At 42.2% G+C, this 17,892-nt stretch overlaps 2 protein-coding genes across 2 annotated transcripts; both read right to left on the minus strand.

Moving 5' to 3' along the window:
* Nucleotides 1-1,114: 1,114 nt before the first annotated feature.
* trir (telomerase RNA component interacting RNase) lies at nucleotides 1,115-3,385 on the minus strand. Its single transcript, XM_074696723.1, has 3 exons — nucleotides 2,574-3,385; nucleotides 2,167-2,238; nucleotides 1,115-1,720 (listed from the first exon to the last, which is right to left on the minus strand). Exons 1-3 carry the CDS (start codon nucleotides 2,865-2,867, stop codon nucleotides 1,613-1,615), a joined length of 474 nt encoding a protein of 157 aa, XP_074552824.1. The 5' UTR covers nucleotides 2,868-3,385; the 3' UTR covers nucleotides 1,115-1,612.
* Nucleotides 3,386-4,245: 860 nt separating this feature from the next.
* Nucleotides 4,246-16,260, minus strand: hook2 (hook microtubule-tethering protein 2). The gene is made up of 23 exons (XM_074696697.1): nucleotides 16,033-16,260; nucleotides 15,280-15,362; nucleotides 14,747-14,819; nucleotides 14,567-14,617; nucleotides 14,353-14,485; nucleotides 13,577-13,644; nucleotides 13,189-13,254; nucleotides 13,028-13,108; nucleotides 11,566-11,723; nucleotides 11,334-11,474; nucleotides 9,547-9,748; nucleotides 9,315-9,425; nucleotides 8,613-8,700; nucleotides 8,341-8,407; nucleotides 7,966-8,103; nucleotides 7,043-7,130; nucleotides 6,802-6,807; nucleotides 6,619-6,653; nucleotides 6,454-6,536; nucleotides 6,279-6,382; nucleotides 5,981-6,088; nucleotides 5,822-5,893; nucleotides 4,246-5,674 (listed from the first exon to the last, which is right to left on the minus strand). The coding sequence occupies exons 1-23, from the start codon at nucleotides 16,075-16,077 to the stop codon at nucleotides 5,546-5,548; spliced, it is 2,130 nt and encodes a 709-aa protein (XP_074552798.1). The 5' UTR covers nucleotides 16,078-16,260; the 3' UTR covers nucleotides 4,246-5,545.
* Between the last annotated feature and the right edge of the window lie 1,632 nt (nucleotides 16,261-17,892).

Consider the following 17,892-nt stretch of genomic DNA (forward strand, 5'->3'; position numbering starts at 1 on the left):
AATTTTATGAAACACAGTTAATCAGGGAGCCTTAAACACACAAACACACACACGTTATTTTATGCTTCTGTGGTCTCACATCTACAATAACCAATCAGAGAAAGATGGTTATCATCAGACCTGAAGCTGACAAAGAATCACTGATCAAAGCCTTCTTTCATTTTGAGTTGCACTTGAACGCACCACTGACTCTTCACTTTCCTCCACACACACACACACACCGCACAAACACACACACACACACACACACCGCACACACAAACACACACACACACACCGCACAAACACACACACACACACACCGCACACACAAACACACACACCGCGCACACACACACACACACACACACACACACACACACACACACACACACACACACACACACACACACACACACACACACACACACACACACACTCAGCCTGTATGTTTGGTTTAAACAAAATAAAAACTGTCTGATTAAACATTTGTCATGCTCAGAAAATAAACTGTCTGCGACTTGAAAACAAACTGATACTTTTGTAGGACGTCTGGTTGAGCTCAACCGCCAATCACAGAGCATCCTGAGGCTGCATCCAGTAACAGCTCATGTAGGGGATACAGATCACCCTGTTGGTTCACTTGAGCCACACATGGCCATATTTAGAGCAGTAGATGGTGGTGGACAGCAGCTGGGACCTAACAGAATCACAGCCCATTGCTAAAACTCACTCAATAAACTGCCTCTTTTAACTCTTAAAGAGGGGGTGATGTGCTTTTTTTAATTTTATGTCTCTCTGGTGCCCTGTTGTATCTTTTCAGAAAAACACACATTTTTCTCTCATTGGTGAATCAGAAAACTCTTATTTCAGGCTCAGTCTGTAACACTTCGTTTTGGCTGCTGTCTCTTTAAGGTTCCCTGCTCCACAAACCTTGGTCCCTCTGATTGGCCAGCCTTCTTGAGCCCTGTCTTTATCATTTTGTGTTGTTGAAAGCTTTTAAATGGGATTTAAAAAACTTTGAAGAAGAAAAGTTCAGAATTATTGGAAATTAATGCAAGTTAAAATTTAAATTGGTAAACAAAAATATCACAGCTATTCTAATTTGAGGTGCCCTTTAAGTACTGATCAGGGTTGTACAGAAAACAGACATTGGTGCCCCCTTGTGGACAAAACATGTGGTACAACATTCATATGGCGCACTTGTAATCCAGATTTTGTGACTTTTAAAAAGACTGCATTTGGATCAGGTTGAGATGGGTTTTCAAACAGAGAAACAACAGCAGACATCAAAGGGCAGTGTAGATTTAATTCACACCTCGATTTTGGTTCATAAACCAAAAGAACATTGTTTTAACCCAGTTTGAAAATATGTTACAATAACGATCAGTAAGGAAAATTTGAGACACCCTTTGACACCAGATCAAATCGTCAGAGTCCAACAAATGACAAGCGAGACAGAACAATACAAAAAAGGAAAAAGGTCTGTTGGTCGAAGCAGTTTGTGAAAGACACGTCGATGTGAAGGGTAGCTGGAACTGGCAGTGTGAGAAGGTCAGGATCGGCCAGCTCTCCCGGAGCATCTCCCAGATCAGTTCTCTTCTAAACACCGTCGCCTTGCGGTTCTGGAAACCTACTTGACCAGCGGCCGGGTTTTATCGTCGTCCCCGCACTGATGGGCTTTGTACTTTTTGACCTCAGCCATGTACTTTGACCAAGCATCGCTCTTGCCTGGAACAGCCTGGAGGAAAGAACAAAGGGGTGAGCAGAAGAGGAAGAGGTGAAGTGCAATAGGTCTGTGCTTTGATCAGTTTAAGCATGTCTGTTTTCTATAAAGGGGCTAAATTGGAGGATAAAATCTGGGATTTTCAGAGTAAAGTTACAATGCTATGAGACCAATGTTCAGACAGAATAATACCATGCCTAAGATGGATATAATATAGTGAATAAAAAGTTAGGATGGTGGGTTAAAAACACTTTGGAAGGGTGTAGAGACTGCTGATTAGAGAGCTCACAGGAGCTTAAAATAGAGGTATTGTCTCCTGAGATGTCGTCATTAAGGGTATAAACATTTTGCACAAACCCTGTGGAGGTTTGTTTTTCTTACATCTCCAAAATAATGACAGCTGCAAGATCTCTAACTTGTAGAACGATAAGCGAGATGTCCATGAAATAAAGCAAACTTACTTCTGAGTCGTGTTTCTGCTTCTTCGCAACCATGCCGGTCTTTAGGAACACACCACCTCTGCGCTTCCCCACCTGGGTTAGGGGATAGAAGACTGAAACCGTTATAGGAGCTCTTTCAGATGGACTGCCAATGAAGGAAACTACACCAGAGCAGAAAGTCTACACTGAGTGTCTCGTAGTACCACCAGAGCAACATCATGAGTGAGGAGCATCCCTACTCTTCAGTGGAATACACAAATAAACACTAGCACTTCATTAAATTATACAGGAATAACAGAAGTACTGCTATCTGTGGATTGCTGTTGCTTGTTTTGACATTAAAGTATAAGCTAGTTGGCAGATAGTAAAAAAAAAAAAGTGCATGATGCTTGTTGAGCTATCTCATCTAATACTGCTAAACCCCTTACAAAGCTTGTCACGGGAGGGGGCCTCTTTTCCACTGGGGTCTGTCCCTGCACGGTGGCTGTCGCCTCTCCACCAGTCTCTTTTTTCCTCTGCTCCTCCTCCATCTTCTTCTTGAACATCTCCATGAAGCTGCCGTCGTTTGCGAACGCGTTCCCTCCGGGGAGCACCGAGGCCGCTTTGGGTGCTGCAGGGGCCGGGCTGCTGGAGGGGGACGCCGGGCTGTCGCAGCTGGAGTCCCCACTGCTGCCGCCACCTCCGCTTTTATGAGGTTTATTGTGTGAGCGCTTTGAATCCATTTTCCCTGGGTGTAAAGTTCATAAACAGGGAAAGTCCAGCAGCTCCAAGCGTGTTGATCCCTTTAAAAAATGCCTCTGTGAGGAGTTACCTCGTATTTATCAGCACTGAAAACAGTTTTAACCACAACCGCAATGCAAAATAAAAAGCTATATCTCAAAAATGCTTGGCTCAGCTCGGAAAATACTATTTTGTCCAGAAAAGCGCGACAGGAGATCAGCTCTTAAGTGTTTCCGACAAAAACAAAAGCAGGCGCTGGTCAGGGTGCTAATGTGGCTAACGCTATGAGCTAACTCCAGTTTCGAAAGGATTTAAGTGACCAATAATCAACTTAGAATTCGAATTCCTGTGTAAAATTAATTGAAACGCAATCTATAAAATAATTTATTCGATATCTCTCGCCTGACTGAAGCACAGACCCGAAGGTTCGTGGGTTTCTGCCGACGCTTCGCTAACTTCAACTGCTGTCGGCCATGTTTAGTTTTCCTCAGCTGACGTCACGTCTCCGCCGTGGCGCCATCTGCTGTGCCGGAAGCGAACCAGCACGGGGCTTTGTCTTATTTCTAAACACAACGATAACGATAATTTGTAATAATCCAGGTATTACTGTTAAAAACACACGTTTGTGGTAGTGTCCCACTTGTACGTGGGAGACAAGATGAATAATCTTCTTTACAAGCTTCTCAGTCATGAACTAATCTTATAATTATTAAATACTTGTTAAAAATGAATCTAATTCTGTTACACGGCTGTTTCTACACGTTTAATTGAGTTATTTCAAATATCACAAGGTTTTATTGTATCTTGTTATGACAAACACTTTCTCAAGGCACTTTAAAGAGCAAGTCGCAGGGCTGCAGCCAAAATTAGAGCAAGTTAAGCAAGCTGAGTAGAAGTTTAGCAAAATTTGGTTTTCATTTCAAAAGGTTTCTTTGATACACCATACTGTAAATTGTAAAGAATAATTCTGAGTTGAGTCACCCTGGTTTTTTCCCTCACATCCATCATTTGACAAGATTTTTTTGGCAATTCATCACTGGTCTAGTAGATTTTTCTTAAGCTATGTTGTCTCAAATCATCAGAAACATACTTGCTGAGAGTGATCTGATAGAAAAACAACCCTTTTCACTGTTTCACACAACTGCTCAGGCCGAGGATGTGAGAAGCCTGACTCATCAGTTTGGCCTTTAAGTCATGAGAGGCATAAAAGTTTGTCCACAAGAAGGACTGAGGTGATGAAACCCGCTCAGCGCTCACACTGAGGAGTTATGAATTTTCAAATTATAGGCAAAGACAAAATAGAACCAACAACAGGTCTTATCTTAAGATCCTATTTATTTGTAGTGCAAAAGTAGAACAGACAGGACTAAAAGTCTTAAACTTGCCTCAGATCCCAGTGTGAAACACGCTGTGCTATAATCTACAAAACCATTAGATATGATACAAACAACCTCAAACTAAACCCTTCAAAGCATGCAGATGTGCAGAAAGTGACCAAACACCATAAATACAAATCATGAACAGAAGAAAACAATGTCAGCAGGACGGTGGTGTGTGTAGAGCACAGCACAAACATTCACAGGGACGGAGGACAAGAAAGAAAACTGTGGCCTGAGCAGGACCACATCTGATGAAAACTGAAGTAGTGTTGAATAAAGGTAGACGTACTTTTGATATGTTTCACTTAAAGATGATTCCAGCTTATCAATGAGAAAACCTCCTCCCAGACCGGTTTAAATAAAGTCCAGCAGCATTTAACAGCCTCAGCTGAGTCATGATTCTTAGTGTTTATATCTCTGTGCATTTGATTTCAAGTCTAAGTGACAAACTAGGAGGCTTTTAAAGTCCAGTTATGTATCCTTTACATCTTATATTCAAATCATTTTTGGGACAAAAAGTGGTGAGTGCAGTAACACCCTGTATTTATCTTTGGGAAGAAGGAGGGGACAAGCTTAAAAAATTACACTTTCAGGCGACAAATAAGGAAATTACTCAGAAAAATCATGATCGAGCAAATTAAGAGCTTCAGACAGGAGGGGCGAAACTCTTCAGTCTCAACAGAGATGTTTTATACATTATTATCATTATTTCTATGAGGCACTGAATTAACCCACCCTCTAGGAAAGTGCTCAAGTGAAGCCTCTACCTCTGATCAGGAAAGTTAAGTTTAGAGAAAATAATTCACACACCCTCATGGCTCTTCAAATCAAAACTAAGTCACCTCAAACACAAAATAACAAAAATAAAAGCTCATACTAAAAGAAAACCTAAAGAGAGGTTCTGAGGCTGAATGAGACGACCTGTTTCAGTCTTTAAAGCTTCTTAAAGTCAATGTGATTCCCCTAAAGTCTCCTCTAACAGAAGCCCTGACTAGTCTAATTCACATTTCATCTTAAGATTCAACTTAAAAGATTAAAAAAAGTTTAAAACAAACCTTAAAGAAAAAGAGGAAATAAGAGTCACCTTAAAAGGTGAGTCAGCCTTTCATCAGGCTTTCCGTCTCTTCAGTTCATTTCTGTTTCTCTGAGCTCAGAGTCAGCAGCAACTCTCCTCGCATTCTTGTACCGTGAAGAGCCAGCAGGGGGCAGTAGCAGCATAAGGATTTCTCTCTAAGGTGCAGAGATCCAGTGGAGGTATAAAATAAAGGCAAACATGTGTTTTAAGCGTCCTGTAGTTTGTTTTATCTGGGCTGTTGGCGAATGAGGCCTCTCCGGGCGTTGGTGGACTGCCTCTGCTGGGCCAGAAAGGACATGGCCTGGTTAGAGGGGCCGAGGCGCTCGCCAGACACTTTTTGGTGGAACGCCATCCCCTGAGACAGAGAGAGGAGAAAGATGACACGTGAGGAGTTTGTTTTAAGAGTTGTGTCCCTAAAAAAAAGAGCCTCTGCCATCTCTAATTCTCAAGGTTTGAATCCACAGTCTGTTTTCAGAGCTCCTCCGGGTCTTTACTCACTCACCATGTTGTACCAGGCGCTAATGATGAGCTTCTCCTCCTGTTCGTGTCTGGCTCGGCTCTTCTCGTAGTCATGCTATTCATAAAAGAAACATCGTTAAGCTGTGGAGAATTTCTAAATAATAACATCAACCAGTGTTTCTCTTTCTGTCAGAGGTTTTACCTCCATATGTTGGATTTTTCTCTCCTTCTCTGAGAGCTGGTTCTTCAGAGCCTGGATTTCAGGAGACGTCGTCACCGGCTGCTGCTTTGGATCCAGAGTTTTGATCACCTGAATGCACAGAGAATGGATCTTTATATGAAGAAATTTGTGGCATAATACCACTTCTTCAAGTTCCCCAAAGGGAGGGAAGCTGTTAAATGTGAACTTGTCTGATGTGTAAAATTAGAAATAGCTCTTCTTATTTCATCTTTGAACCACATGTTGAGGACAGAATGCTCTGTTTCCTACATGAACTGACCGTTCTCGCCTTCTCCACGTAGCGCTTGTACCGCTCCTCCATCTGCTTCATGTCCTCATCCTTCTTGCGCAGGCTCTCCTGGAGTTCATCAATTTTCTTCGCCACTGCGGAAAGAAAAACATTCAGTGAGTGTAAAGAAAAAGCAACCAGAGAGCATCATGAAAAAAGGACGTACTGCTGCCATCTGCTTTGGGCTCCAGGTCGTCAATGACTTCTTTTTTCTTCTGGAGGTCTGAGTGAGCTTCATGGAGCTTCTCCCTGAAAGGTCACAGGAGTTTGTGGATTCAATTTGTGAATTCATCACATCACATCCTAACTGATCAACAGAAGCAGAACTTACAGATGCTCCTCTAGTTTTTTCTTCAGTAAGGAGGACTGGAAAGATGAAAATAAGACGTATTAGACTCCGTTTAAACCCAAGGCTTTCTAAAAAGGTTTCGACAAACACTGAATACAAGCTGCAGACTCGAGCAGTCAGAGTTAAATCATTGGCCTGTGGGGCCAAAGATGGGGCCGTACTTACGATGGCCTGATTTTGGGAGAGTTGAGCGGCGAGGACAAGCGAAGAGAGACAGACAGAGAGGGGCAGGCGTTAACAGTGATCACCACAGCAAATATGGTTAAATTCCCAAACATGTATAAAAGTAGGAGAACAATCACTGCAGACGTCAACAGACACGTGGTCAAATCCAAAATCATAAGGAACGCAGTGCGTCATGCAAACATTGGTAGAAGTGATTTTTTAAGAAACACTCTTCACTTACATCTTCAGTCTTGCTGTCCTGCTCCTGTAGAGCTTTCTGGAGCTCTTCTATCTGAGCTCGCAAATCTGAGATCTGCTGCTCATTTAACCTGAAAGAAAGACAGACGGGAGGGATGAGAGGGAGAGGGTAGAAATATGTTATAAAAAATGTTTGGTTTTGTAGTAACTCATGGCAGACTGAAATCAAAATACTTAAAGATGGACTCAGGTGTTGTCCTGAAAAACATAATTTGTTTCCTTGCTGAATCAGATCTTTTTAGTTTTATTGGTAAATCTCAACTCCTCTTAACTTCATTCGATAAAGAGGCAGGCTCCAGCCTCCTCAATAACTTCAAAAAACAATTTCATAACAATTTCTTGGAAATGAAAAGAAAGTAAAGGAGGCTAACTGTAAAGATAAAACACAACATTAAGGAGTAGAAATAGTGGGTGGAAGAAGTTTGCAAAGCATCAAGGGGATCTTTTTGTACATTTGCTGCAGGTTGTGTACGCCCCTGTGCTGCTTGGCCATTCACAGCTCTACCCTTCTGAGCATGCTCAGTCCGCTTCTCTCCTCCTGTTGCTGAGGAGGCTTCCCACACCCTGGGCCTGGTGTTGCATGGACACACACATACACACACAGTCCTCCCACATGTCCACATGCCCACAGCCATATAAACGCTCACACACACACACACACACACACACACACACACACACAGTGCGGGAACAATCTGGCTCTGTGCTGTCGGTCCGCCAGTCCAGCCCACACAGCTCGGCTGAGCGCTTGGTCCAGAGGGTGAGTTGACATTTAGGCAGATATCACTCCTCCCATCAGCCAAACAAGCAGCCTAATGTCCAGGAACACACAATATGGTGGCCTAGAAGGGGAATGATTACTTCACACTTGGACAGTTGGACTGCATGTCACACACACACGCCTACCTGTTCTGAGTTTCCAGGGCGTTCTTGCTGCGCTGAGCCTCCTCCAGCTCTGCCTGTACCTCGACCAGTTTCTGCCTGCAGTCCTCCTCTTGGACACACAGCATCTTGTTCTCGCTCTGCAGACGCACCATCGTCTCCCTGAAGAGAGGAGGTGAAGAGAAGCAGGGGTCAGAGAGCGGTGGAGGCATTTGGCTGTGCCCTCCACCCGACAACGCCCTGGACGAATGCTCAGCTGACAAATTTCTATTTCAGGGTACATTCACGCCTCCAGCCACAGACAATTCATACAAGGCACAAGTGTGCTCCCGATACTGACACTGATCTCATCTGCTCTGCTTACATTTGTTTACTACCTACACACAATAACAGACATACTTAAGCTCAGTGGGCATGATCTCTGCAGCCAGGTTTCCCACTGCGACGTCACTGTCACGCAGACCTCCTGCAGAGACACACAGGCTTTAAGTGTTAGCGAGTTACTTTTACACATTTTATTAAGCAGTTTATTCTGAAACAATCACACACCTCAGAGTGTGTTAACTCATTACTGTCAGTGCATGGTAGTTGCAAACACAATTTAGTTGAGTTGTTTTGTTTCATTGTTAGAGCATCTTCCAGGTTAGTCATATACACCTCAACTGACTCACCGGCTCCACTGAGACACCTCTGCTGGACCTGTGCACACCTGAGCTCATCATTCGTCTCCCGAAGTGTGTCTCTCTCAGAGATCAGACGCTAGAAATCAAACGCAGGGCAAAAAAAACAGGCTTTAGTGTTAATTGTGCACTTTGGAGACAGAAACAGGACAAAGCTGACACGCCCAGTGACCTTTGACCTAGAAAGATCTGATCGGTTCATCCTCAAGTCTAACTGAAGTTTGCTAGAGTCACTTCAGGTGTTCCTGAGATACCAACCACTTCCACATCGGCATCATTTCTTAATTTGAAGGTTCCTACTTGAGCAGGACCATAGCTGTGTGCACAAAGAGATGGAAGCTGCATGTGGAGGGTTTGGGACGGGGAGGGGGGAGGTGATTATTTATTTGATCACTAGGGTCACTTTTATTGCTGTAAACTAACTTAAAAACAGCTTATTTAATTGCATTCTCTAAAAGACTTATGGCTTCTCTTATGAAATTTGTTTAAGTGCTGGAAATAATTGAATCCAGCCTCTGTGCCTGCATTCGTTTGCTTTCCTGAGGTCGCTGCAGCGTCTATAAATAGGCTTGACTGTGTGACTGGGATAAAAGACAGAGCTCATATAATCTGATCCCGATAAAACAGCACAGTAAAAGCTTTTCTAAGTGTTCTTTTCGGCGTTAATTTCCCCGACAGCGCTCACAGACTCACTTCTTTCTCCTTCAGCAGAGCGTCGTACTTGTCGTGAAGGTTCTTGTACTCAAACTGCCATTTCTCTGCTTTCATGGCCTCGGCTGAGTGCTTGGTGTGAAGCTCGTGGGCCTGCAAGTCAGAGAGCGTGGAAACAGTCTGCGTTGGCAACAGCTCTATAATAAATTCAGGCTTCTCTGAACACGTGCACAAACCGAGCATCCAGCCCCCTTCTCCACCCCCTCCAGCTTGCCTGTCTCTTGTAGGTGTCCAGCTGGTTGCGTACGGCGTTGGCCCTGCGGAGCTCCTCCTCCAGCTCACAGGTGCGCTGCATGTACACAGTGTTGCGCTCCTCCAGGAGGCGCACCTGTCTGCGCAGGTCTCCCAAATCCTCCAGCTTCCTCTTGTACGTCTCCACCAGAGCCTCCAGCTGGTTCACCCGGTCCGACGAGTGCCTGAGGGGGAGGAGAGCAGAGTGTGGGCGGCGCCGAGCATCAGAACAGGAATATCACTTTATCAAAACACATCCGTGTGGAAATGTACCTAAGTACTGAAACAACTCTGACGCAAGCCAGTGTCAATGCATGAAATTCACATTATCAACACAGATGTCAGAGAGGAGCTGAATGGACGTCTGTGTGTGGGCAGTGTGGGAGTTGTTTCTGTGAGGACACATTGATAATAGATGAACTCCAGCTTAAAGGCACAGGCTGTGAACGACATTTTTAATCCCCTGAAAAGACAAAACAATGTTTGTCTCTAAATATTCTTCTTCTGTTTGTTTTTCTCAGCTCCGAGCTATTTAAACCCACACATGCGTGCTTTTATTTTGAAAGGTTCTGCAGTTTAGCAAACATTACTTAAGTTGGAGGAAATGTGCTTCAGTAGGGAACTTTTAAAAACTAATAAAATACATGGCAGTGAGTTTTAAGACACTAAAAATCATCCAGGGGGCTCTTGAAGAATGCCGAGCTTGTTGATGTTAAAATGTAACAAAAAACAGAGCTTGATCAAACAGAGATAAGACACACTGCTCAGGAAGCGGTTTGTTTTTGATGTCTTGTAAATTCAGTGCGTGTTTGAGGAGAATCTTGAACTCTTCTACAAACAAATATTTACAGTGTGTTTATTTCCCGTAGAGAGAATCCTAACATGTAGGAGGAAGTGTTGATGGTGACTAAACTTTATTTCAACAAGCCCTCCGTGTTTCGAGTCTTCCCTCGTTTGTCACTGCATAATCTCAAACTCTCTGTTAAAGAGCAGAGAACGCAAACCGCTCCGGGGCAAGGTTATAATAGTTAACTAAAACAAAACTAAAAACGAAAACTAAAATTTAAAATACATTGCAGTTAACTCAAACTAATAAAAACTAGAAAAGAAAACAAAAACGATAAGTAAACTATAACTGTATCTTGTGTTCACAAAACTAACTGAAACTGACTACAATTAAAGACAAAATGTCCTTAGTTATAGTTTTTGACAATATTAATAACCTTTGGGATTTAAATTAACCCGACACATTTTCCCAACCAATTTTAGACAGTTTTAGGCAGTTGTCAGGGCCGTACGGCACCATCACAGCGACGTACTGGGAAGAGGTTGATTACTGCACTGAATGGCTGTGCGCTGTGCTGCAGCAAAACATAGAGGAGCAATGAATCAGAGCATCTGTAATAGTCAAATCAGTATTGACTGAGCAGTGAGCACTATGTTGGACTTGAAAATAAACAGTATGACAAAATATTTACTCTGACCTTTTTGAATCCTGCACCTGGTTAATAAGGTATGAAAAAACTAAAACTAAACTAAAACTAAGCCTTGTTGCAAAAATTAAAACTAAATAAAAACTAGAATGTCTGCTCCAAAACTAATTAAAACTAAACTGTAATGGAAAAAAAATGTCAAAACTAACTAAAACTAAACTATAATGACAAATCCAAAACTATTTTAACCTTGCTCCAGGGTCATGTGGCCGAGCATATGACTTTATCTAAAGTTTGAGTACAACCAGTCCAGTTGTTGGCGAGAAAGGGGTCTCACCTGAGGATGTCCATCTCGTCTTTCAGGTTCTGGGCCTCCTGGGCCAGGCTGGTCAGCTCCTCATTGCGCTGCTGCAGCTCAGCCACCTCTCGCTCCAGGATCTCTCCACGCACACGCATGTCATCTCTGCTGTTATCCAGTCTGAGAATAACAAGAGGAGAGTTTGTGAAACTAATGAACTTATAGGCACATTGAGGAGAACCCCAGACCTCTGTGAGGACTCTGCTTGTACCTGTAGTTCTCTTCTTGCAGCTGCTCCATCTGACTCTGTAGCAGAAGCAGCTTCTTCCCCGTGATGGCGTTAGTGGAGGCGTCGAAGCGACTCAGCTTCTCCTTCAGTGATCGAGTCTCGGCCTGCAGGGACGACTTCTCCTCCAGAGCCAACGACAACTGCATGGGGACGAAAAAAAGAAGAAGCTGAGAGGAGTAAAAAGCTGGAGATTCACAAAGAGGGGAGTAGAACCAAGAGGAAGATTCTCAGAATAGGACACTTACTGCTCCTCATGTTCAGAGAACTTCTTATTTAACATGCTCAGACCTCAAATACAAGTCAGTCAGCTGGTGCATATGCTCTCAGGCAGATGGGAAGTTCTCAATAGTGACGTTGTTAGCATTAGCCTTGAGGTAATAACCAGATTTTTATGATATAAATACACAAATATGCACAATAAGGGCTTTTGGATCTTTTGTTAGAAATGCTCTGATGAAGTTTGATCATTAGGGAGGACAGACGGGACAAAATGTTCCTGTTATCATCAGGTCACATTGGTGGTGGACGAGCTGGCAGCACTGAGGAAAGGGGGACAGTGAACTCACCCAGTGGACATCTTTCCAGTTTGAAGACAGAAAAGCCTCCACTGAACTTTAAGCACAGATTGCATGCTTCAGCACAGTAGCACGACGGTAAATAGCTTTCAAAACAACACAAATGACTAATCCCTAACGCGTGGGCTCAGTAAGTAAACAAACAAGTGGGCTGAGAGCAGTACAAATTATTGTTGGCTACCGCTCCATCCCAAGGCAATGTGTCAGTTTTATCTTGATGTTATGCAACTATCGACTGGTTTGTATCTTTTAAAAATACTAAATTAGTCCCCTCTCAGTCGGCGGTGCAAAAACAAGCCAAGGGAACACAAACAAAGTCTCAGGCGGGCTGATCAATAAGGGCCAGGGCAGGAAAGCAGCAGGCGCACATTCAACAACACACTGAAGCAAAACTAGGCCACGGTGTATCACACAGTCAGGTGGATGAAGAGGAGAGAGGGCTTTATGATACTCCTAAAACAGAATATAGTCTCTTTTTCTTACATTTGTAACATAAAAACACAAACAAAATGAACTCATGCCACAGCTTTTCATCTTTACCCGGTAACCTTCAGGTTTTTGTGTACTTAAACTCTTCACAACACGCCAATGTAATGTTTAAAGAGCATCTCCTATTCCAAGTAAACCGAAGTCCACCAGTCCAGCTGCCAAAACTGGATCTCTTCCATCTGTGGTTAGTTTTAAAAAGGTAAAGTGTGGATGGTTTTTGAGCCAAACTTTGCCAAGATTTGGGGTTATTTTCTTATATTAAGGTGCATTATGTTGGTAATTCCAACACTGAACACCAGGTGGAGCCTTGGTTTGTGTTCTGCTTATGGTTAGTCTACAGGTGATTGGATGCAGGTGAGACAAACATTCAGAGAACAAACCTGATGCTCCAGGTCTCGACAGCGATGGCTCAGGTCCTCCTTCTCATCGGCCTCCTCGCTCAGAAAGTAATACTTCCTCGACTGCAAACACAGATCAGGCTAAGTATGGAGATAAAGGAGATGTGAAGAAGAAAAGCTGAGGAGTTTAGAGTGGGTTTTACCTGGTAATCAAAGTCCCCGTAGGTCTCAGGGCTTCCTGGTTCAGATGAAGGCTCTTTTGCTAAGAGCTGAAACAAAGAAAGTCAGTAAGGGGCAAAAGTAACAGGAAAATAAAGGAGTCTGTTCCAAAAAAAAAAGAAAAATTAATGGGGGTTTGAATAATTTCCTGGAACAGGTTGTTTCCCCCTCTAATAATGCAACACCTCAACATCCCTCTGAGTGCCAACGACATTAAGCACGCTCCTGAAATATCTCATAATAGTGTTTCTGGGACTCTGTTCAGTGTTTATGCCAATCCGTGTTTCTTTGATTGTGAATTAAGCGTGACTAAGAGCCGGGATTAACGCGGCGTAGAGGGAAAGCAGGAGGCTCAGCGGGAGCCTCACTCACCTCCTGAATGGCTGTCATCACGACGTGCTGGACAGATTCCTCAAGTGTCATTATCTGCTGGATTTGCTCTGATTAGGACGACAACACAAAGCAGAGAAGGTGCAGCCAAATGCAGATTAACACAAATAGTCTTCAACACATCAACAAATTGTAATTTCAAAAACTCTTCCTGATTTTTAGAGGGAAGAAAAATGAGGTTTAGAGCTTTTTAAGTGGGGTCAAACAAGGTTATTATCACCAGTGAGTTTACTCCCAACCGCATGTGGTAGTCTGCTTATGACAGTGACAAAGAAGCTGACAGAGATGTTTGAGATATTTTTGGCTGTTACATCTTGTCTCAGATGGTACATGGGTCCAGGATTGGATCAGTGCATCCCTATACCTATCCTTAAAAGGAATCAGAGAAATTCTCTTTGAAATGACATAAGCTCAAGTTTTATGGCTGCTCAAACAATCAGAGTTCAGCATGTTGTTATTCTGCTCTGTTGAGTGATATCATCCATACACAGCTGTAGTAAGCTGCACTGACCACAAACATCAACATTTTTGGACATAACACAGAGACACTTTACCACAGCCTCAGAGCAAAACACTTAGCGTCTGTGTCCCATGTGATTTTTCAAACAGTGATCATGTCAGGTTTCATTCACATTAAATAAAATCCCCACTTCAAGAGATCTGACCTTCCCCTTTAAGTGAGGGAAATGTAATCATGTGACCTGACTTTAAGTTAATCCTGTGAGATATTCACAAATGGCTGCTTCTGCACAGCTCACCTTGTTTCTTCTCACAGCTCACAGCACAGCCCAACACCAGCTGAACCAGCTTCCCCAGCTCAGTGACATCATTCATCTCTCCTATGAGGTTCACATCAGGCAGGTGGTCGTCTGATACCTGGTGTCCAAGCACCTGTTCAGAGATAGAAAGGCGGGAGTTTAAGTAAATCAAGCGCACAGAAGAAGCAAAAGAGAAAAAGTGTGGCGTTCTTACATCGTGATAATACTCCAGCATGCTCTTCAGGATCTTTTTCAAGTTGCTGACCTGAAGGAAAAAAAGTGATCAGAGTTACGATCATGATCTGTGTTTTAATAAGAGGAAGTTAAACAGACATCTCCGTCAGTCTTAGTGTCCACAGGGGATTCTGTCATATCCAGCTGTTTCACAAATTACCTTCAGGCGCCAGTTGGCCTCGCTCTCCTCCTTTATTCTGCCCAGCCATGTCTCATTAAACCAAGAGGGGTCTCTGTTAATGAGAGCACAAGAGAATTGGAGTGACGACAAGGACGGACAATCTCTGGACATGAGGACTCACAGTGGGCCACGGGGCAGCGATGTCCTGAGCCTCTGATCAACTAACCACAATGACATTTGAGGAGAGCAGTTCATTAAAGTCACATGTGGGCAGCTGAGCATTTAATGTTTCTTTTGTAAAGTGACCTCCAAGTAGATCTACTTTTTATGCTTTTGTTAACCATAAATGTCCAAATATTGTCCTTTGGCCAGGCCACACAGGTTGCACAACAATCACGACTAGGTTTCAAAGTGGAAATCACACACCCAGACTCTGGTGCTTTAAGTTTGCATAGATAGCAGCTTTTTGCAAATCAAACAGATAAGCAAATATTGACGTAGTCCTTGAATAGGATACAATAAAAAAGTTAATATGAAGTTCTCAGGTCACAATGAGGTTTACATGCTCTTACATTCTGTGCAGCACATGTGCAATGGCCACCCCACTTGTGAGGTCCTGCTTGCTGTTGCATGACGGCACCTGAAATGTCTGTAACTGCAAACCAAGACATTAAAGTTAGTCAGTTTCTAAGACTTTAAAATCATTTCTACTCACAATAGGGTGAAACATAGCTAAACAGTGTTTCCCACTACAGCTACATGGGCTACTTTGAAAAAAACTCAAAAACCACTTCCAAATAATGCAGGAAAATAGCAGTTTTTTGTCTGAACTCGCCCAGTCTTTGTATAGACTGTAGAGGATTAGAGACCTACTTAGGGAGCTATTAATACTAGTTTGTGTGTTAGTTAAGTCGTGTGTGAAAGTGCCAGACAGGTGGATTTCCACTCCGCTTTAGAAATTATTACCTTAGTTAGCCTTAGATTACTCTACCTTACTATAATGAGAGATTTGGGTCTGTTTTGGGAGCCGTTAACTTCTGCTGACACCACAGATTGATTGATAACAGCTTCAGAAAACACAGATTAGGAGCAAACTTTTTGTTTACCTTACTACTTAGCTTACCCTGCTAGCTCAAGTTAGCTCACAAACTTCCACCTTTTCACACATTTTAGCAATTATGATGAATTAATAAGCTTTGATTTAAAGATGCCTGTCGATTAAAAGATGTTTCTACTTTACAGAAAGTCACAATCCTAATTAAGAAACACCTGCTGTCACCTGTTAGCCTGCGGTGGCTAAGTTGTGGAGCTAACATGAAACTTACCCAGGTTAGCAGAGAGTCACAGAGCTCCGCTTTATCCAGACTCATCCTGATCACAGAGCCCGACACAAACTCACAGAAAAGCTGAAGATTTCACTTTTTAGACTTATTTTCTCCAGCGAAGTTTCTTACTCACTCCCTGACACTTTCCACGTCACTCATTGTCCAGCCACGGCCTCCTGCTGCTGCTCCTTCCCCCCTTCGCGTTTCTGCTCCTGTTAACCAAGCGAGCTTCCGTATTAAGAGCGTTTCCAGGGAGACGGATTATGTTGCAGGTCGGCTTAAAAAGCACAAAAACATCAAAATAAAGGCTTTGATAAGCCCTCAGAGTCACGCAGGCTGAAACGCTGGGTAAATTATAACTTGAGGGTTTTATTTGATTAGAGTTGAGTATAAACTTAATTTGTCTGACTTATTTCTTTAAAAACATACAAAAATATTTTACCGTATAAGAACCTAAGAACAGAGGACAAATCTACAGTGGCCCTAAAAGCGACATATTTATTCCCCCCCAAAAACATCTACAAATAAAAATGTTTCATAATGCCCATAGAACGCAAGAAAGGTTTCACTGAATGCAAAAAAATGTTTATAAAAACAAAAATACTTAAAAGAATGCTAAACTATTTATAAAATCATTCACAAGACACTTAATTACAAAGCATTAATCATATTTTTAGCACACCACTACAAAATGCAAAAATATTTTTTGAAACTTTTTTTTTTACAAAACTCAACAATAAAATCTCAAGTGACACAAAACTCATCAATGCAAACATACTGCACCAAATTAAAAAAAAATGTTTTCGCCTTTATCAAGTATTTTTGTTAGTATTTTTTAAATGTTTATTTGTTTTTGTTTTTTTTTCTGCTTGTTGTTGTGACAAATATGTTTGATTTTAGTTTAGTATTTTTTATAATATTTCACTAAATTACAATAACATTTCTGGTTAAACGTGTGTGTGTGTGTGTGTGTGTGTGTGTGTGTGTGTGTGTGTGTGTGTGTGTGTGTGTGTGTGTGTGTGTGTGTGTGTTTTTATAGGTCAGCGATAATTTGCCAAACCAAACTTTGCCCACATTTTTGTTATGCCTTATGCAACTGAAGTCCAGATAGAAGATCACGGCTGCTCTTCAATTTATTTTGATTTTTGTGACGTTATATCAGAATATTCAGGACATTCTGCATTTTAACAGTGTTCAGTAGTGATTACCACATCTTCCTTATTCTTGCAATCTTTAGATAGATCTTAAATTTCAAAGTTAAACAAATAAACTGATATGGATAGGATCTCTTTTGAAGGTCTTGTCGTTTTTTATTTGTTATTAAGAGTTCTTTTAGTCACCACTAGATGGCTCTACTAAACAAATAGCCAGACACAAATAGATGTCCTAAATTTATTCTGCTCTGACAGGTGCTCAGTTAAATCTTTCTTCTAAAAAAAAAATTCTACAAAAAAGAATTTTACTAAACCAAGGATTGATTTAGTGGAATAGAAACAAAGCTATCAATTTTTGCATTCATTAATGCATTGCATTTATTTTGATTTTCTATGAGTGTGATATGATATTAAACATTTACATTTCTCCTTGTTTTGGACAGAAACATCTTAGAAAAGGCATCCACAGAAAAGATGTCACACGTCTTTGTGATTTCCTGCTTTGATGAAACTTTCACAGGTTTCTGTCAGAGGCTCATATTATTAACATGCTGTCACACACGTACACTCTTTTCTTAGTAATCTGCACGTTGGCACGTCTCCCTCCTGCTCTCTTCCTCGCTGTCACAGATCAGCTGATTGCAAAACTGCCCACAGCCTCCTGTTTGCTTCGGCACACTCCACCAGTGACCGTAGTCCTCTGACC

The sequence above is a fragment of the Halichoeres trimaculatus genome, unplaced genomic scaffold (assembly GCF_033239565.1).
Source record: "Halichoeres trimaculatus isolate MK-OKI-2021-1 unplaced genomic scaffold, fHalTri1.1 fHalTri1_scaffold_20, whole genome shotgun sequence".
NCBI lineage: Eukaryota > Metazoa > Chordata > Actinopteri > Labriformes > Labridae > Halichoeres > Halichoeres trimaculatus.

What these genes read in the sequence shown, in the direction of transcription:
- trir (XM_074696723.1), bottom strand. Translation starts at nt 2,867, where the DNA reads ATGGATTCAAAGCGCTCACACAATAAACCTCATAAAAGCGGAGGTGGC. An exon ending in CCCCTCCCGTGACAAGCTTT is followed by an intron (nt 2,239 to 2,573) that starts GTAAGGGGTTTA and finishes CCCCTAACCCAG; the next exon opens with GTGGGGAAGCGCAGAGGTGG. An exon ending in AGCAGAAACACGACTCAGAA is followed by an intron (nt 1,721 to 2,166) that starts GTAAGTTTGCTT and finishes TCTTTCCTCCAG; the next exon opens with GCTGTTCCAGGCAAGAGCGA.
- hook2 (XM_074696697.1), bottom strand. Translation starts at nt 16,077, where the DNA reads ATGAGTCTGGATAAAGCGGAGCTCTGTGACTCTCTGCTAACCTGG. An exon ending in GACGAGATGGACATCCTCAG is followed by an intron (nt 9,749 to 11,333) that starts GTGAGACCCCTT and finishes CCTCCCCCTCAG; the next exon opens with GCACTCGTCGGACCGGGTGA. An exon ending in ACGTGGAGAAGGCGAGAACG is followed by an intron (nt 6,089 to 6,278) that starts GTCAGTTCATGT and finishes CTGTGCATTCAG; the next exon opens with GTGATCAAAACTCTGGATCC.